This window comes from Hypomesus transpacificus, chromosome 13 (genome assembly GCF_021917145.1).
Source record: "Hypomesus transpacificus isolate Combined female chromosome 13, fHypTra1, whole genome shotgun sequence".
Taxonomy (NCBI): domain Eukaryota; kingdom Metazoa; phylum Chordata; class Actinopteri; order Osmeriformes; family Osmeridae; genus Hypomesus; species Hypomesus transpacificus.
In genome coordinates, this window is record NC_061072.1 from 14,205,935 (window position 1) to 14,223,717 (window position 17,783).

At 48.0% G+C, this 17,783-nt stretch overlaps 2 protein-coding genes across 5 annotated transcripts; one reads left to right on the forward strand and one right to left on the reverse strand.

Moving 5' to 3' along the window:
- Positions 1-502: 502 nt before the first annotated feature.
- Positions 503-13,757, reverse strand: sgms1b (sphingomyelin synthase 1b). 4 transcript variants are annotated; one of them, XM_047033077.1, is made up of 6 exons: positions 13,458-13,757; positions 6,243-7,116; positions 4,812-4,929; positions 3,164-3,317; positions 2,718-2,884; positions 503-2,393 (listed from the first exon to the last, which is right to left on the reverse strand). In XM_047033077.1, the coding sequence occupies exons 2-6, from the start codon at positions 6,896-6,898 to the stop codon at positions 2,214-2,216; spliced, it is 1,275 nt and encodes a 424-aa protein (XP_046889033.1). In that variant the 5' UTR covers positions 6,899-7,116; positions 13,458-13,757; the 3' UTR covers positions 503-2,213. The 4 variants fall into 4 exon arrangements, with proteins under 4 accessions (XP_046889033.1, XP_046889031.1, XP_046889034.1 ...); XM_047033075.1 differs by lacking the exon at positions 13,458-13,757 and adding an exon at positions 9,348-9,523; XM_047033078.1 differs by lacking the exon at positions 13,458-13,757 and adding an exon at positions 8,914-9,330.
- Positions 13,758-14,072: 315 nt separating this feature from the next.
- On the forward strand, positions 14,073-17,712 carry minpp1b (multiple inositol-polyphosphate phosphatase 1b). Its single transcript, XM_047033069.1, has 5 exons — positions 14,073-14,819; positions 15,135-15,329; positions 15,555-15,652; positions 15,985-16,115; positions 16,487-17,712. Exons 1-5 carry the CDS (start codon positions 14,216-14,218, stop codon positions 16,890-16,892), a joined length of 1,434 nt encoding a protein of 477 aa, XP_046889025.1. The 5' UTR covers positions 14,073-14,215; the 3' UTR covers positions 16,893-17,712.
- The last annotated feature ends 71 nt before the right edge of the window (positions 17,713-17,783 follow it).

The window sequence follows — 17,783 nt, forward strand, 5'->3', positions numbered from 1 at the left end:
TAAGCGTAATCGGTTTATCGATCCCGTACAAGGGTTCCCTTACATAACTAATGGGTATCACTTCAGTGTATCTGTTATTCCAAAGGTTGTATTATATTGTATGGAGGTGCAGAGAATAGCTGGAAGGAAAAATGCTAGTATCCTGTAATTCTGCTGATTCATGCATAGGTGCCTGTCAAACGTTTGGAAACACCTAGACTTGTATCATTTTTGAGAGACTTGTTTTTCAGTGTTTTTAATGCATGAATTTAACCTACATGTATATGACCTTACCCCATGTTCTTCAAAAAATTTGAATATATAGGTGACAGTTTGATGAAAAGTAAGCTTTTGTACCAATATCTGTACATCCTGGTCAAAGTAAATCTTCAAACCGTAATCATTCCTATGTAGGTGTTGTAAGCAAGCTAAAAGTAACTGACATTTTTGGGGGGGGAACCTTAATTTAAGACAAATAAATAGCATGTAATAATTAAACAAATAAAACATTTTGAGTAAAATGTTTGCAGAATATAATTTATTTTCAACAATCGTATAATTTCTTCCAAGGTTACAACAAGCGTTTCTTTTATCGGGTGGTTTAACCGGGGACAAGTCTGAGGCATACAATAGAGAGAGAGGTGATTGGATCAGTCCTCAAACCAGGAAGCAAATGTATCTTCAGATGATCTCCCATAGGCTACATGACGACCCTGGACAACCCCTAGCTAGGCCCCTATTGACAGAAACACTTTTACGAATATTACATCATATAAGGTTGGCGATATTAGCGAAATTACAAAATGCCAATCAGCTCATAAGTGGAGAATACAGGGGAGATGTCTCTCCTGTTTGCACCTATCATGTCCCCAGGTCTGTTCAGGTGTCATGCCAAGGTCCTACAGGGTGATACTGGACAAGGCCCGGTGGGGACAGGACTCCATCTCAGACACAGTCTGGAACTGGTCCAAGGCTCATACTATGCAGTTTCTTGGCATAGGCAAGATAGTATACAGGTTTTTAACTTCACAGGGGAACCATGTAAGAAAGCATCGATATAATAAATAAAACAAGAGACACAAAATGAAATGATTCAAGACAATGTCATGGCGAAACGTAGCTGATTGGGAAAGAATACTTCAGAAGAATGCTATTAGTTACATTCATAAACAGGGTCATAGATGGAGTTAGACTGGTTTAAATGTGCTATGTGCAGCGGGTGTGTTAGCATCATTCTATCACATTCCATCGACGGTTTACCTTCAAACTCGCAATACTGTTGTACCAATCTACAGACGCTTTCAAACAGATCCATACAAATATAGGACTGAAAGCAACTAGGAACATTTTCAGAACATTACGGAACATTCCAGAACACACCGGAATATTCTGGAACACACATCATAGCTGTGCAGTCAGGACAATAAGGCACTGAAACATTTCATCCGTCCAGATCTCCTTTGACCCCAAATGTAAAAAATCTTTTAGCATTTACAGTTCAAAAAATAAACTTGTTATATGCTTTCGATTAGAAAATGCTCTGCAGTGTTCAGTGAAAATGATTACAAAAATGTTAAGGACCTACAAGGCATAGGACATTGTTGTTTACGCACAATGCATTTTCTAATCGTTATGATGACGTAAGATACTTGGGAGTCATGTGACCACAGCCAGAAAACGGGCGCCTTTTTCATTCACCCTCACTTAAACCTGCTGCTGTTAATCTTGGCAACAGTAACACCGCCTCGTTCACTTGGCAAACACACACACACACATGGGCACATCTTTCTGGCGCGGTCACACCTATATCAAATACTATTTGAAATCCTCTCAAAATGCTTTGAAGCTTTGGCTGGAGAGAGAGTCAGGCTGAGAGGAATATTCACAGGGGGAACTTGTCCAGCAGCTGTTGATGCCACCAGGGGCCCTTGCTGGCCAGGCACCAGGGGCTGTGTTTCAGGGGGACCTTAAAGGGAGACGGACCAGAGTGCAGGGTCCATCCAGAGATGGACAGGTAGAAAGGGGATGTTCTTGTGGCACTTTAGGGGAGGGGGGGGGGGGGGGGGGGGGGGGGGGTGGGGGGGGGAGAGAGATGTTCTCAGGGGCCCCAGCCCCTTTCACTGGGTCAGCCCTCGTTTGTCAGCCATTCAGGAAACACGTTCCACCCTTCCTTCTGTCAACATGTCAGAATCCATCCCTCCATCCATTCCACCGTCTGTCTGTCTGTCTGTCCGTCACGGGCACTCGGTCTCCAGCCTGCTGTACTTGGCCTGGCTCCTGTGGGCATGTCGCCACGACAGCGGCAGCTGGTAGTTGCGCGGCACGATGCAGTGGACGTTGAGCTCCAGGTACAGGAAGAAGCGGTACCACCACACCCTGGCCAGGAAGTTGCTCTGCGACGCCTCCTTCAGAACCTGGGAGGACAACACAGAACACGCCGCGCCGCATTGGTCAAACACCCGCAACCTTCCGGAACTTTCGAACACCAGCCACGTTGAATATGCGGGGGGGGGGGGCGCCCGACCGACAATTGCCGGGGCAAAACTCTACGACGCGCTGGATCCTTTTTTATAGACGAGATTGGGGTTCCGACATAAAGTACAAAGTTTCCCCTTCGCAGCTCTGACAGCGCTCCTAACCCAGGCCACAACATCAACACCCTCGCATATCCCTTTTCTTTCGTCTGATACGAGGGGAAAAAAATCCCGGGCTTCCGTCTGAGCCGCTGGAGGTCCTACCTGCTGGTTGGCCATGGTGTGGTACCACCAGAAGAGACGGGTGGTGATGTAGTAGGCCACCACCACGTCTATGGAATAATGGTCGTGGGCCAGCAGGATGCAGAACAGGCCCACAGCACACAGGGCCCAGCAGATCCAGTGGTACCACCAGAACCTCTTGGGAGAGTCTGGGAGAGGAGGAGGAGGGGAGGAGAGAGAGAGAGAGAGAGAGCACCGTTAACTGGAGGTGCAGTGGACTCGGTCGACCACAGGGTGTCGCTAGAGCTCCAACGCTAAGCCGAGACGGCTTCCGCGTGGACCCAGGGGAAGACTTGGTGGTAGCGGTTAAGTGTGTGTCGTGGTGTCGCAAGAACTCATGAAGAGGTGGGTGTGTGTGCTCGTGTCTTTTAAACTCTGTGAGGAAAAAGGGTCCTGTGTGTGTGTGTGCGCGTGCACGCTTTACTCACACTCCCGGATGAAGAGGTAGGTGAGAGTGAGCATGACGGTGTGTCCGCTGTAGAGATAGTCTCCACACATGTGGTGAGACCCTGTGATGGTCAGACCTCCTCCCGCTATCATCTGCATCACCCTCCGCATCTGGGACAGCCTATCTCCAAACAGCTACACCCACACACACACGCACGCACACAAAGGTCACATGGTCAATTCAATAATTCAGCTGGATCTGTCATGAAGCGGAGCAGATGTTGAGTAGGATGGTTCACCCAGTAGGAGCAAACAGGAACACCGCCCCTAACGCAGCCCCCGGCCAGAGCAGCAGAATAGATCTGTCTGCCACAGGAAGGAGGAGGCTGCTGCTGCTGGAGAGGGGAGCTGCAGCAGAGCTACAGGCTGACTGATAACTGGAGCTTTCCTGTGGAGGAACAGGAGGATATCCTGACCTGGGCCACGCTGGTGGTCATACATGCACACACACACACACACACACTCCTGGAACGCTCCACCCACACACATATACACACGCACACCACTCGAAACACCTAGCAGTCACACACACGCACACCTTTCGAACCACCCAGCAGTCACACACACACACACACCTCTCGAACCACCTAGCAGTCACACACACACCTCTCGAACCACCCAGCAGTCACACACACACAGCCCTGGAACGTCCACAGTGACGCAGTGAGCACATGTTAAGAGCATCACATGCAGTACAAACACACTCATCCTAACGCTTCCACCATGTGTCATAGAGGTTCTGCCTGTGGAGACAGGAGTGTGACAAACACTGGCTTTGAATAATGACACTAGTGGATGATGTCCTTCCCAGTTGGAACTGTGAGAACATGGCCAGTGGATGATGCCCCTAGTGGATGATGCCCCTAGTGGATGATGTCCCTAGTGGATGATGTCCCTAGTGGATGATGCCCCTAGTGGATGATGCCCCTAGTGGATGATGCCCCTGGTGGATGATGCCCCTAGTGGATGATGCCCCTAGTGGATGATGTCCCTAGTGGATGATGCCCCTAGTGGATGATGCCCCTGGTGGATGATGTCCCTAGTGGATGATGTCCCTAGTGGATGTTGTCCCTAGTGGATGATTTGTCTGCTGGAGCTGTGACTCCCACAGATCCCTGCAGCTGAGCGACTGGAATGGAAAACTACGACCAGGGGGTCACAAACTGCAACTAGACACCCTCTTCTCCCTCTCTCTCCCCCTCTCTCCCCCTCTCCCCCTCTCTCCCCCCTCTCCCCCCTCTCTCCCTCTCTCCCTCTCTTCTCCCTCTCTCTCCCCTTCTCTTCGTCAATGTCCTTCCCCTTCTTTCTCTTCCTCTCTATCATCACCTTCACTCATTCGAGCGTTCAAACACACCCTACACGTTCACAAGAACGCTGTGTAGTACATTGAGAAGCAAAGCCTTGTGTGTGTGTGTGTGTGTGTGGGTGGCGTTTCTCTGTGTGTATGTGGGGGAACGTTTTGCAGTGAACGTTAGTATCTATTTCTGTATGTGTCTGTCTGACCATGTGAATGTCAGTATATGTTTCTGTGTGTGTTTGTCTGACCATGTGAATGTCAGTATATGTTTCTGTGCGTGTTTGTATGACCATGTGAATGACAGTATATGTTTCTGTGTGTGTGTCTCTCACCTTGGGGGAGCACTTGAAGTGCATGCCAGGCACAGGCAGGGTGGTGATGTACATGGTGACACACCTGTAGAGGTAGAGGGTGCCCACGATGAAGAAGAACCTGCGGCCTACGATGGACCTGAGGACCAGAGACCGCCAGGTCAGCAGAGGTCAGGGGTCAACTGCATATCCAAGACCACATGACGCACCCAGACGGATATATACACACACACACACACACAGGCACACACACAAACTGTACACACAAACACACAGATATCAGTGTTTCCCACACATAGACTAATTTGTGGCGGTGCGCCACAGAATCAACACCGGCCGCCACACATTGCGTTTCGTAAACATTTTTTTTTTCGCCATTTAGGTAAAAACACGCAGCGTATTCGTTCAGCTGCATTTCCTTTCCCTGCTCTCCCTCCGTCTCTTTCACGCACGCGTCTTTCTCACATACACACACAGTCACTACGTCAGCACACGTTAGCAACGATGCATACGCCGTTCTAGTGAGACCGACAGCTACATCAGCGAGCCTTCAGCATTAGTGCCGTAGCTAAAGGTCTAGGAAAGTTGAGGCTACTTTTCGCTAGGTACCGACGGACATGTCTTAATCGAAGGTTCCCCTTCGTTGTTTTGGTGAGAAGTTTCAAGAGCTAGCTACTTACCCGGCGTCATGGAGCCGACCAGTTAAATAGTTATTTAGCACCCTGTATGCAGCGTCGCTACCTGCATATGCAGAAATTATTTGTTTGTTGTTGTTGATTGATTTTGTGAATTATTTCGACCCCCCCCCCCCGGTCTGACATGAAACAACACCCCCCCCCCCCCCCCCCCCCCCCCCGCCACATATAGCTTTCTAATCTGTGGGAAACACTGGATATACACAAACAAACACAGATACTGTATACACTAACACACAGATATACACAAACAAACACAGATATACACAAACACACACACAGATACACAGACAGGTAGAGACACAGACACACACACAGATATACACAAACTGACACTGGTGGGGGATAGGAGGTGGTTATCATAAAGAATATTGCGCGTCCATCGAAACATACTAAACTCTGTACCATCTTCTGTATTTCACTGTAAAACTATACCCTGCATAGGCCTCTATACTCTTGGACGTACTCCTGTGTCCCTACTAGTAATCCGAAGGTTGCCGGATCGATTTCCCGCCGTGCCAAATGACGTTGTGTCCTTGGGCAAGGCACTTCACCCTACTTGCCTTGGGGGGAATGTCCCTGTATTTACTGTAAGTCGCTCTGGATAAGAGTGTCTGCTAAATGACTAAATGCTAAATGACTAAATGTACTCGCCGGCCTGGTTGCGTAGCAGCAAGGTTCTGGCTCCCAGTGTGGAGCTCAGGTCCCTGGCTGTGTCCAGCAGGGGGGGGGGGGGGGGGGGGGGGGGGGGTCCTACCTGTACTTGAGCAGGAGCAGCTGCAGCAGCCACAGGCCCACCAGCAGCATGCCGTTGACCTCGCAGATGGTGAAGGCCCACTCCACGCGGCCAAACAGGTCGAAGAACTTGTCAGGCAGGGGCGGGGTGTCCTCCTTGGGGGGCACGCGCTCGTGGACCACCGAGATCATCACCGTGGTGGACACGAAGCAGATCATGGCGTACACCAGCGCCACGCCCGTCTTTCCCCACTCGCTGGGCAGCGGCGAGCGCAGGGCCTCGCCCGCCCCCGCCGCCGGGATCTGGATGAGGACGCGGCCCTTGTGGAAGCCGTTGACGGCGCCGTTCCTCTGCGGCTTGCCGTCGTCGGGGCCAGCCTGCCCGGCGGCGCCCGGGGGCGGGGCGAGGGGCGCGTGTGGGCGGGCGTGGCCGTTGGCGTGGCCGTTCTTGTGCGACTGGATGTGGTGCTCGATGCGGAGGGTCTCCACCCTGTCCATGAGCTGCTTCCCTCCGTCTGACGTCACCAGGGAGAGGGGCGGGGACAGGAAGTTGGCGCGAGACAGCTGGAGCAAGCCCCGCCCATCCAGGAGGCGCAGTGCGTCTGTGTACTCCTGCATGCCCTCGTCGCTCAGCCATTGGACCACCTCCTCGCTCGACCAGTGAGCCACGGCCTTCATGTCAGGGGGAAGAGGAGGGGGAGGGTCTAGGGGTGTCAATGACTCGGTTGGACCAATCCACAGTCCTGTTCAGGTCACGCTCATCACAGAGAGATTTCATTGGCTGCCAACACCTGGAGGCTCCACTCCGGCCAATCACAGTAGAGAGTTTGACAGGAGATTATTTGTTGCAAGCTGCAGTTGGTATTTCATCTGAGTGATGCAAGAAGGCCTTTTTTCTGTGACAGGAAAGGAAAAATAACATTGTTAAAAGTGAATAAGAATTCATCAAGTGTTCGTGGCTATTAGAATAACCTTGTTTTGGCTAATCAGCCCCCTGCCCCCTGCTTTGGAAAAAAGGAAGAGAAAATGATGGTGAAACAAATCATGTGTATCAGTGCGCAACAGAATCCGATCAAATTAAAGTTTTTCACGAGTTTCACACAAACCAAATGGCACAACCAAATTCTCCACACGACACGCGCCTCTTTTCAGGAGGACATGCGACTTCTATTTAGAAAGACAAAGTCTCAACTATCATCGGAAGTTCCACGAGAGAATGCTTTCAGGTAGAACATATGGAGACAGTATGCTACATCTAGCCAACGGTGACACTGATATGGATACACTTAAATAAGACTTGGATCAGGTTTATCACCCACACCCTTGAGCCAATACTGTATCGGGTTTCCACAATCCAATTTCCACTATCACAAATGTTAAGAAAGTTAAAGCATGCGAAGTGTAGTAGCCTAAAGCGTTTTGTGTCGCAAGCAGCAACGGAACAGCCGATGTCAAGTTATCTACCTAGTTTATTTCAGTTTCCAAAGGAAAACGATCCAGTTCCAGTTAGACTCGCGCAATTCTCCGAATAGCCAACTAGTATGGAGCGCGGTAATGAGAAACTTCCCCGCAAGGCATGCGAGGAACTCGGGGAGACTGCTACAGGGGTGGGGCGACTCTGTTTACAAATGTTTCTTTGACGGAGGAGGGGTAAACTTTGGGCCTCATCTGGTATACATTGGCGAGGTCTCTCACCAACAGCAAAGTGGCGCTCTGCTCTGTCTCAACTGGAGGTTCATATTCAATTCAGACACTCAACTTGCATGTTCACTAACTCGATCGCCGTTACACAGGGCGAGACGGGACTGATCGGGTTACCTTGGCTCATATTTTTTAGATGTAGTTGTGTATGGAGGAATGCATGCATTATTTATATCCGAAGATGTACATTTTCACTCATCAACATATTTAAAAATGCATGAAACACTAATGATAGCTAGATGTGCTAAAGGCGATGCAACCATCTGGCTGTTAGGTTCCATTCTCTTAGTTTTTTTTCTAATTCGTGCAGGAACACCCTATAAAACAAGTAACGGATAACTGGTCACCCCCGTGGAAAATGTTGTAACACAGGAAACGAGTCATATCTGAATTCTGTGGTGTCACCTCATCTAAATGAACACTGCAAATGTGTTCTGTTCTTACACAACTGGTGGGGGGGTTGAACGGGGATCTAAAATGTAAACAATCCTTCGCTAGATTATTAGAAACATTAAAGATCTCGTGAATAAACCACTAATCCTTGCAAGCCTCTCTACAGTGACACTATACACAAGTTAGCTATTGAAAACTCAGTGCATGAGTTTGGAGCCTGAGGGTGGTGTGTGTTCTAGAGAGTATTCTGACGTTAGTATCTGATTGAGGCGTTGTGGTTGTTAGAAAGCAAGTCAGCTGTCCTTGGTAACAGCTCCGTTTTACTGCCAATGCCAAAACACATTTAGTGGCAACACAACACTTGAACTAGGGATCGTCATCCCTTTCTAAACCTGGTCTGAAATCTCCACTAAAGGCTATCTCTAGCCTGGCATTAGGGTTCTCGACGGTCACCAAGACTGTCATTATAAAAACCACCCAACTTTACCACCTACAATACCTTAACTTTACCATCTACAATGACTCAAATACATTACCACCTACAACACCACAACATTACAGCCACAAATACAGTACCTCAGATACAGCAGGTGACCCACCTCAGTTAGAAAAGCAAGAGTTAAGAGAGGAGTCGATTGGATCAGTGAAGGCTGACGATCAGCACACTGTTAATCCACCCGCTAAAACCATCACGTCTATTGACACTTGAGAGGATTATTTGAGACGTGATTGGACAGTTTTCCCATGCTGCCCGGGACAACACCATCCCCACACAGAGCATTCCTCTCACTGCGAACACGGCAACACTTCTCTTTCACACTGCCTGCTTCAAAAGTTGTATAAAATGAAACTGACTCTCTATGTTAAACTGCTGTCAGTACCATAACGAAAACATCCAATTGCTAAAGAGAAACATTGCGACACAAGCTCATGAAATATGATGGTTCGAGAGATGGTAAGAGCTTATAAAAAGAATATACAACAGTGTGGTCATAAAATCTTTACACCTGCACACACACACACACACACCTACCCAACGTTGTGGCTTTTGTCTCTATTCTCTACACCCTCTGTAAGCTGGAACAGTAGACACACTAAGAGGTGCTCCTTTCTCCTCAGTCCCAGAACGTGTTCAAACACTTTCCCATTCAGGCCGGTTCTCTCTTTGGCCAGTCACAGTGTGTGCCTCACTCCTCATACAGCCCCTCCCATCCTCCACCAGCCCCTCCCATCCTGTGACTCACAAGAGGATCTCTTCAGCATCTCCTGACAGCTTAGCCAATCATTGTCAGACCTCCGACGCTCTGGAAAAACCTGGTATTTCAAATAGGTTTAGTCGTTTCGAAGAATTCAAGCTTGCCCCCGCCCCCCACGTACAGCTGCCTATTATCAAGGGTTATATGTGGTTTCACAGCCTCTTTAAAAAATATTGTACATATTTAATATATAGAAAGAAGTCAAATAAAGTAATCCGACTTTTAACTTACTCAGCAAGGAAGAGTGGTTGCTTTTAATTAGTGGATACAAATCTCCAAATATCAACCTGTTCAGGAACTGAAGGACTATGACCTGACAGACACATGGGCACGCATACACACACACACGCACACACACACACACACTCTGCTATCAGAGAAAGCAGAGTAGTGCCGTGACAGAGTTGCCTGGTTACGTGCCTTGGCCTCCCCTCTGCAATCCCTAACCACAAACGTTTTACGATTAACTCTCTACCAGAGAGAACCTTCCTGCCTTGCTGGCTGACTCACTGTCATGTGCTGTTGGGTTCGAGTTTACATATACATCTCCTGTCTGTGTGGACACGGAGAGTGCGCTACCAAGCGCCAGGGTTCAGCAATGGAGAAAAGGGAATGGTGAACGGGGACAAGGCCTCAACCTGAAGACAGGTTCAAAGGAAAGAGTGATTCTACATAGTCATACAAGCCTCCTGAGAACCATGGTCACTTTTATTTCAATAGGGACTCATGCCCCTTTAAATGTTGGTTTATAATCTGTATGCATTAGCATGTTAAATAGCTTAAAGACATTAAGTCATGTCCCCCTGCCTACCACCCCCCCCCCCCCACCCCCAAGGGAAAGACTGTATTCAAACGAGGGTCTCTTTCATGGAGGTTGAGCGAGACCATATGGTGTTGACAAAAGTGTATATAATTTCACCTGTAGGCCATACCCTGAATGGCCTTCAACTCATTTGTATGTCCCATATAAAAACATGCTATTTCAACAAGTGACTTGTATGGATAGAGGACCAGACAGGGGGTGGGAGGCAGGGGGACATGACTTTATGGTGTTGACAAAAGACGCCTGGAGGCACAGAATACTGGTCTCCCGCCTGTATTGAATTTCACCTGTAGGCCATACCCTGAATGGCCTTCACCTAATTTGTATGTCCCATATAAAAGCATGCAATGACAACAAGTGACTTGTATGGATAGAGGACCAGACACTCAACTCCGTGGTCGCAAACGTAAACAACACTTAACTCCTACACTTCTATTGTAAATGAAATTAGCCTTTCCACCGTTCCATTGGGCACCTGTTTGGCCCAATCACCTCCTTCCTCTCTCCCATCGGTCCCTGGAGCTGTGCTCCTGCTTTTTTTCTGTGTTCAGCCTGGGCTCCCTATGTCCATGAGAGCTTGATAAGACTGCAAGGCCAAACACCGTGGTCATCCAGTGAACTTGATCCCTCCACAACCTCTCCGAGGAAACAGATGCACATCCCTGGTTCCCCCTCAGAGCCGCTCCTAAGTCAACGCCTTTCCGATGTGTTCTACCTGCGGTCCTCTACTGGTCAACTCACGGTCATCTTTAGGCCTTCCACCACTGTGTAAAGGAAGAGAGCCGTCAGGGGAGTTTAGGCAGGGCCGTCACATTGGCCGAGGAGAAGTCATTTCCTCCTCAAGCTAGCGACGACAGTGATAAGAGCTTCCCCCTGCCGCGCGTGCGTTTGCGTGTGTCGAAGCAGCTCTTTTCCATTTAACGCCAGCTTCCGCGGACTCCAGTCTACTGGCTGGGGGGGGGGGGGGGCAACGCTCTGACAACTCACCTGATGACTCGCTTTATGAAAACTCAGCTCCTCGTCGTATTAAAAGCCCCTGGCGAGCTGCCTCGAAAGCATCTTCGGCGGTTCTCCTCCGTCGGCTTTAATGTGCGAGCCCGACGATGGATAGAATCCGTCTCGCAGCGCCTCTCACAGAGAAGCTTTAAAGAGAAGAATAGCGAGTTGTTATCACAGCGTGTGGTTTTTGAAAGTCTTGGCATCGACCGGTGGCGTACAGTAACGTCCTATCGTTGGGGTTGGAAGTGAAGTATGGTGGGAGATAAAAAGAAAAAGGTTGGCTCTCCGCCAGGTTCTCCTCCCGTCTCTGCTGTGGCCTCTCCCCACACAGTCAAGGGCCAATGCGTGGCTTCACCCGACAGCCACTGGACAGCTGCCCAGGGGCCAGGCACTTCAACATAATCACCGCGTAGGCATTTCTGCTGGACCAGCAACAAACCGCCCATGTTCCCCCCCCAGACGACATCGCTCCCCTCGGCCGCGCTGCTCCACCTGAGGCAGCGTTCTGGCTGAGGTCATCGTGGGAACAGGGAGGAGGCTACCTCGTCACATTCCTCTCACGGAATGTTCATCTTTTAGGGGGCAGCCAGGTTATGGTGACACACAGTCTCCGGAGGGGGAAATTGAATGGCTAGCTGGCGTATACAGGTCGACTGACAATCCGTTTGGCCAAACACAGTCTAGGACTATGTGTTTGTGGGCCAACTGAAAGATACAGCCAGGCCCAGCATGATTCATAGGCCTGACTTTGGAGAAATGTTGACTCAGAGACTTAAGTAATCCTTTCCATAGCTACAAAACAAAGTTTTGTGAAATAGCTGAACTTCCCCCACCAAATGAGAATATGTCATCTTAAGTTGATGTAGTAGAACTTTACATACTCTGGTGGAAATATACAGCATGCAGTCCTTTTTTGTTGGCCCACACTTCTCTGGTTGTTATAGCTGACATTGCTTCAAGGTGCAGAATTGCTTGCTGGATGAGACCTGGCAACAATCAATTTACATATTGATCACACAGCATTAAAAGTACAGAATCTATAGCATGGAGCGTGACTGCTGATTGGTGGCCTATCTAAAGAGATTAATTGCTATGTCATCAGTTGTCATGTGGTCAGTGGCAGAGACTGTAACACTTCATGTTGACACAGACAACCGCAAATACATTAGATAGGTTGACTGACTGGGAACAATGTCTTCACAAGCAACCATGACACTACCATAGAAAGTAGAATGAAATCTGAGTAAATATTCTCCTGCTGGCTGAGGTTGTTTTCTTGTCTAACAGCATAGCCTACTTAGCTAGCTAATCTAGGTCTGCATCAGGATCACACACACACCCTCTGCTCTTCGTATTCCTCTAAGGACAGCTTAATTCTACATACGGGCACAACTGTCTCACATTTTCCACACACTACAGCCAAAGACTTCCGTCATGCTTTAAATGAACGGCAACAACACAGAACAGAGCAGCGGGATTAAGTAGACCACACACAGTGAAGACAACATCTGCTCTCTGGGTCATGGAGTGGAGATGTGAGGCGGGTTGGGTACAGTTTGGCACAATTTCAGTTTCAAGACAGGGGGATGGCTACTTTGGCTAGTACATTCAACACTTACTTACTCATTAGAATGATTAAACGTTTTTCTTGCCAGAAGACAACTTATAGTCTTATCTCCTCCACCAACAACATCTAACCACACACTGATACACACATATATATAAAGTATTTGACAGCATTGGCACAATTTCCAGAATCAATGTTCACCTATTTTACATATTAAGAGGAGGGGCTCATGGTGAAGCTACTCAAATTCTAGGCACATTTTAGATGTACATATCTCAACGAAGCTTGTTATGGGATATGCATATAACACTGAAATGGCAAACAGAGATAATGTGACAGCTGGTTAAAACCACCAACGTAATGAACAGCTATTCAGAGAAAGCGACAGCTAAGTTTGCTAGCTAGCCAGCTAAATTGACGAATTAGGTCCTTCCTAACATGACACAGCTAGCTAGCTGAATCATGTCAAAACGTTTTTACTTCAGTTCTGCTTCTCACCTTTACCGGTGTGCATCAGGTGTGCTGGAAACGGCTGTGGTACCCTGTCAATCAAGATGCAGAAAGCGCGCTACGTTGGACAATCCTTGCCTCCGAGGACAGTCAACTGGATTTGCTGTTAAATCAATATGCAACTGTAACCGAGCTACATGAAATGCCTGTAGCATTTTCTCATTGGCGTTTTAAAGGTGTACAACACAGGCTTGTATGTTAGTGAGTGACCATGGCTAAACCTGCAAAGTATCAGTAGAGAAATATGTGTGCAAGAAAATCTGTGCCTCGTGCAAAAGCGGATTAGTGAAATATGTGATTTACTTTGAAAATGATACATGCTGTTTAGTCGCCCTCTGGCGTTTAGAAAGCAAACATGGTGCTCGAACCATTATGAAAACGATTTCATGAAAGTTGATCATTATATTTAATGACAGCAATAGAAACGTTTACATGAATAATGACCTGCGTTGATGATGATTGATTTTTTTTTACTACAACAGTGTTGTATTATTGAATACATGTATGTATGACAGCCAATGTTATGTTGCTTTACAAACGCTTGGATACATTATGGTTGGCCAACTAACCGGAGCTGAGTTCAAAGTGCACACAACACGGAACAACAATAGACAAAACAAACCGCTGCAGTGGTGGATGGCTTAGCCAAAGATCATGTTGCTGTAGCCAGCGAGCTATGCCAAATTTAGCACTTTTTTGTACCAAGCTAGATAGTTCAGACGTTCTACCTCAAGTATACTGACGAAATGACTCCTGTATTTTCCAAACAAAGTTTGATTTTCAAACAAAGTTTGATTTTGACCACTTTCAGTCTTGTGTTGACTCGCCTATCTTACTGTTCTATTGCTAAAGCCAATGTTGATTTAAACATACCACTAATAGCTAACTACTTCGGGACAAAAGGCAGGTATGAGGACGTTAACCCATATCTCAGAGACAACATCCTGGCCGTTAATAAATCGAGACCACCTTCCTCCGATTGCAGTGCGATACATCTGACAGCTATTATTCGGCATGGGACGCGGTATCCAACTACCAAAAACATCAAGAAGATACACCGACTGTACGACCTCGTGGTAAACGAAGCATCAAGCACCGAGAAGTGGCTGGAACATATCCAAACTGAATGGAAGATGTGGTACACGGAGGACATGGACGGCAAACTGGTGCAGAAGGGAAGAGACGACCACAGACACCTAGCTATCAGGCTGGCAACCATGTTCCCCTCACTGGTGTCGGAGGAAAACCTACGAAGTGGACGCATTAAGTTCACCACCAGCTCCAAACACAGATGTGTTGACAGCATTGAAGCATTCCAGGCCGGTTTGCTCAACCTCTGGAAGGTGAAAGGTGAGTCCCGGGGCATGAGCAAATCTTTATTCCTCTAGAAACCATCCTGTATCTGGGCCAGTCTTAAATGCCAAATTATATTTGACTGCGTGTTGTGAAACTGACACTTCAAGTCAGACAGTCTTCCACACTAAACCCAGGTGTTACATGGTTGGTACAGAGGGGAATAAAGGCAGAACTCACTCAGCAGAAACCATGTCAAATCTGACCCCACCTTACCACCAAAGTAGAGAGACATATACGGTGCACTGGACATCAGAAAGTGTACATCTGCCGCCCCCTCGACAGCTGTTTTGTGATGTGTCGTATACGCAGATGTTGGACAACTGCACGAGATCGACGACGAGCTGATGCGTTTTTTCGACAAGTGTCAGAGGTTTGTGGAGGGTGTGGAGAACAACCCGAGCGCCCTGATGGAGGTGAAGCTGTTCAAGGCCTCCGCAGCCATGCAGAAGGTACAGAAGAAGATGGCCGACCGCCTGCGAGCTCCCTACAGCCTCGTCACCCCGGGTCAGAAACCACATCGATCGTCACTTCCTGTTCTTCTCTATAAGGGGTTGCTGGGAAACACTAATACAAGACAGTATCTTCACGTATCCTGAGTGGGCGACGTCAGTGAAACGCAATCTGGTTCCTGACGCACTGTGTTTCACGGACATAGCATAGGTGTTGTGCGTTTGATTACTGCTAGATAGGGTAAACCACTCACTGCAGTATCCGGTTGTCTTTCTCCAGCTATGGTGGAGGCAGCCTTCTTCCTCTGCTCCTATGAGTTCGCCATCAAGTCCCTCCACTCCCCCTGGTGTCAGCTCTTCGATGAAGAAGATGCCTTGGTAGGATGAGTGAGAGGAAGGCAGCATGCCACAGAGCACCTCTGACCCCAGGGTTGTAGGTTTCAAAAAAGAAAAAGAAGAAAAAAAAGGCTAATCATCCTCCCCCACCCTCCCATGTCTTCCTCCACTCTCCCTCCCTTGACCTCCCCCACTTTCTACCACCGAACTCTCACCCCAACCCTATTCTACCATCCCCCTATAGTGGATTTAAACACACACACACACACAATGTAAAACCTTAGTTGTGTGCAAGCCAGGTCTTTGTTTTTCACTCGATGCTAATCCGGTCTGGTGTCATTTATCGGTATAACTTAATACTCTGACTGCTCCAGGTGCTGGAGTACAAGAATGACCTGAAGCAGTACTGGAAGAGAGGCTATGGTCACGACATCAACCGCAAATCCAGCTGCACTCTCTTCCACAACCTGTTCAACCGCCTGGACCTAATTACACATCAGCACAGGTGAGACAGCTGCAGCAAGAGTCATTTTGTGGCTTCCTACTGCTTCCTATCAGATCTGACCGCCTCTAACAAACACTACTTCTCTGGGCTACTGAAAACCTAGCAGTTTGATGGTGCCATTGGGTGTTATTAGCATTTGTGGAGTGAGCTCACTATTGATTGCCCACTTGCGTAGACTGGCTGTGCTGGAGATGCAGTGAGAACCCAGTTCTATGTTGCTAACTGAAATGTTGATTGTTATGGTGGAGCCGGACTGCTGTGACTGTGTTTGTTAAAGCCTGAGGGTCCCCTCCCTGTGGGATTGGGTTACAGCTGCCTTTCCATCACATAGTCAACTGTCTCCTTGTCTGTTTTACCCCCCTCTCCTCCAGGTTGGGCCAGGTGTCGGAGGCGGTCACTGTCCAGGTGGGCCACGGCGAGACCCTCCTCCCCCTGCTCTCCCTCCTGGGCTTCTTCCGAGACGTGACCCCCCTCACGGCCGCCAACTTTCTGTCCCAGAGCGAGCGCGCTTTCCGCACCAGCCGTATCGTCCCCTACGCCGCCAACCTGCTGTTGGTGCTGTACGAGTGTGGCGAGGGCCCGCGCCTGCAGGTCCTGCTCAACGAGAGGCCCGTGACCTTCCCCGGGATGAAGGAACCGGCCCCGTTGTACCGGGAGGTCAGGGAGCGCTATGGAGCCCTGCTGCAGGGCTGCGACTTCCACCGGGAGTGTGGCGTGACCCCACCCCGACACACCGAGCCCCACCACCACCCACCCAGTCACAACTCTGAACTGTGACCCGGGATGTGAGGGGCAGCAGCACTAGGCTGAACCCAGTCTGAATACGTTATATTGGTTTCCTTGATTCAGACTGTATCTCATATTCATGGTTGCTTGACCAGTATTGAAGACTGTTGTGCACAAGCACTTATACCACCATGCATCTTAGTCTGTCGTGCCAAAATGTGCTAAAATTTAATCAAAGTGTTATATATAACACTCTACAACCTGTACAGGGTTAAGGGGACTATTTTTTTTTTTTTTTAGATAGAGGGTTTCAACCAAACAAGTTGTGGTGTACACTACAGCAAACTATGTACTACTATTAAGACACAAAAAGTTATATAACCAAAATATAGCCTTACATGTCTCAGGTGTGAGATTTGTGTTTTTACTTTGAAGATGAATGAGAATCTGAGTTTAAATCAAACCAACATTTTCCAAACCAAGATGGAGCTTTATACTGGATTGCCTTGAATTCACATTGAATGTATTTCAAGTTTTTCCCTTAAAACTGTCAATATTGTTTTTTATCCAGAAGATCAGACAAATCACCCGATGTGTAAACAGGTATTCCAGCACAAGGGATATATTCCACAGGAACACCAGGGTTTTAAAGGCGAATGAAATTGTAATTAATTATATTCTTTAAACATTGTTGATCATAGACTACTAGGTATCATGCACTCATTGTCATGATTCCGAAACGACGTGATTAGAGGTGGATGCTGATCTGTTTATTGGCTTCAGTTTTCCTGTGAAGTCTGCTGCCGTGTTGGGCAGTTTTCAGTAACTGGATTTATTTTCTTTTTTAATAAACTGATTTTCAAACTGTTAATTAAGACTGAATGTCAAATGCATCTATTAAAAAGAAGAGATGTAATAACGTCTTGAGAAGCACACATGTTC

Coding starts and splice junctions, on each gene's coding strand:
- minpp1b (XM_047033069.1), top strand. CDS start 14,216: ATGACTCCTGTATTTTCCAAACAAAGTTTGATTTTCAAACAAAGTTTG. Junction 14,820..15,134: donor CAACCTCTGGAAGGTGAAAG/GTGAGTCCCGGG, acceptor TCGTATACGCAG/ATGTTGGACAACTGCACGAG. Junction 15,653..15,984: donor TCGATGAAGAAGATGCCTTG/GTAGGATGAGTG, acceptor TGACTGCTCCAG/GTGCTGGAGTACAAGAATGA.
- sgms1b (XM_047033077.1), bottom strand. CDS start 6,898: ATGAAGGCCGTGGCTCACTGGTCGAGCGAGGAGGTGGTCCAATGGCTG. Junction 3,318..4,811: donor ACTTCAAGTGCTCCCCCAAG/GTGAGAGACACA, acceptor GTGTGGGTGTAG/CTGTTTGGAGATAGGCTGTC. Junction 2,885..3,163: donor CTACCTCTTCATCCGGGAGT/GTGAGTAAAGCG, acceptor CTCCTCTCCCAG/ACTCTCCCAAGAGGTTCTGG.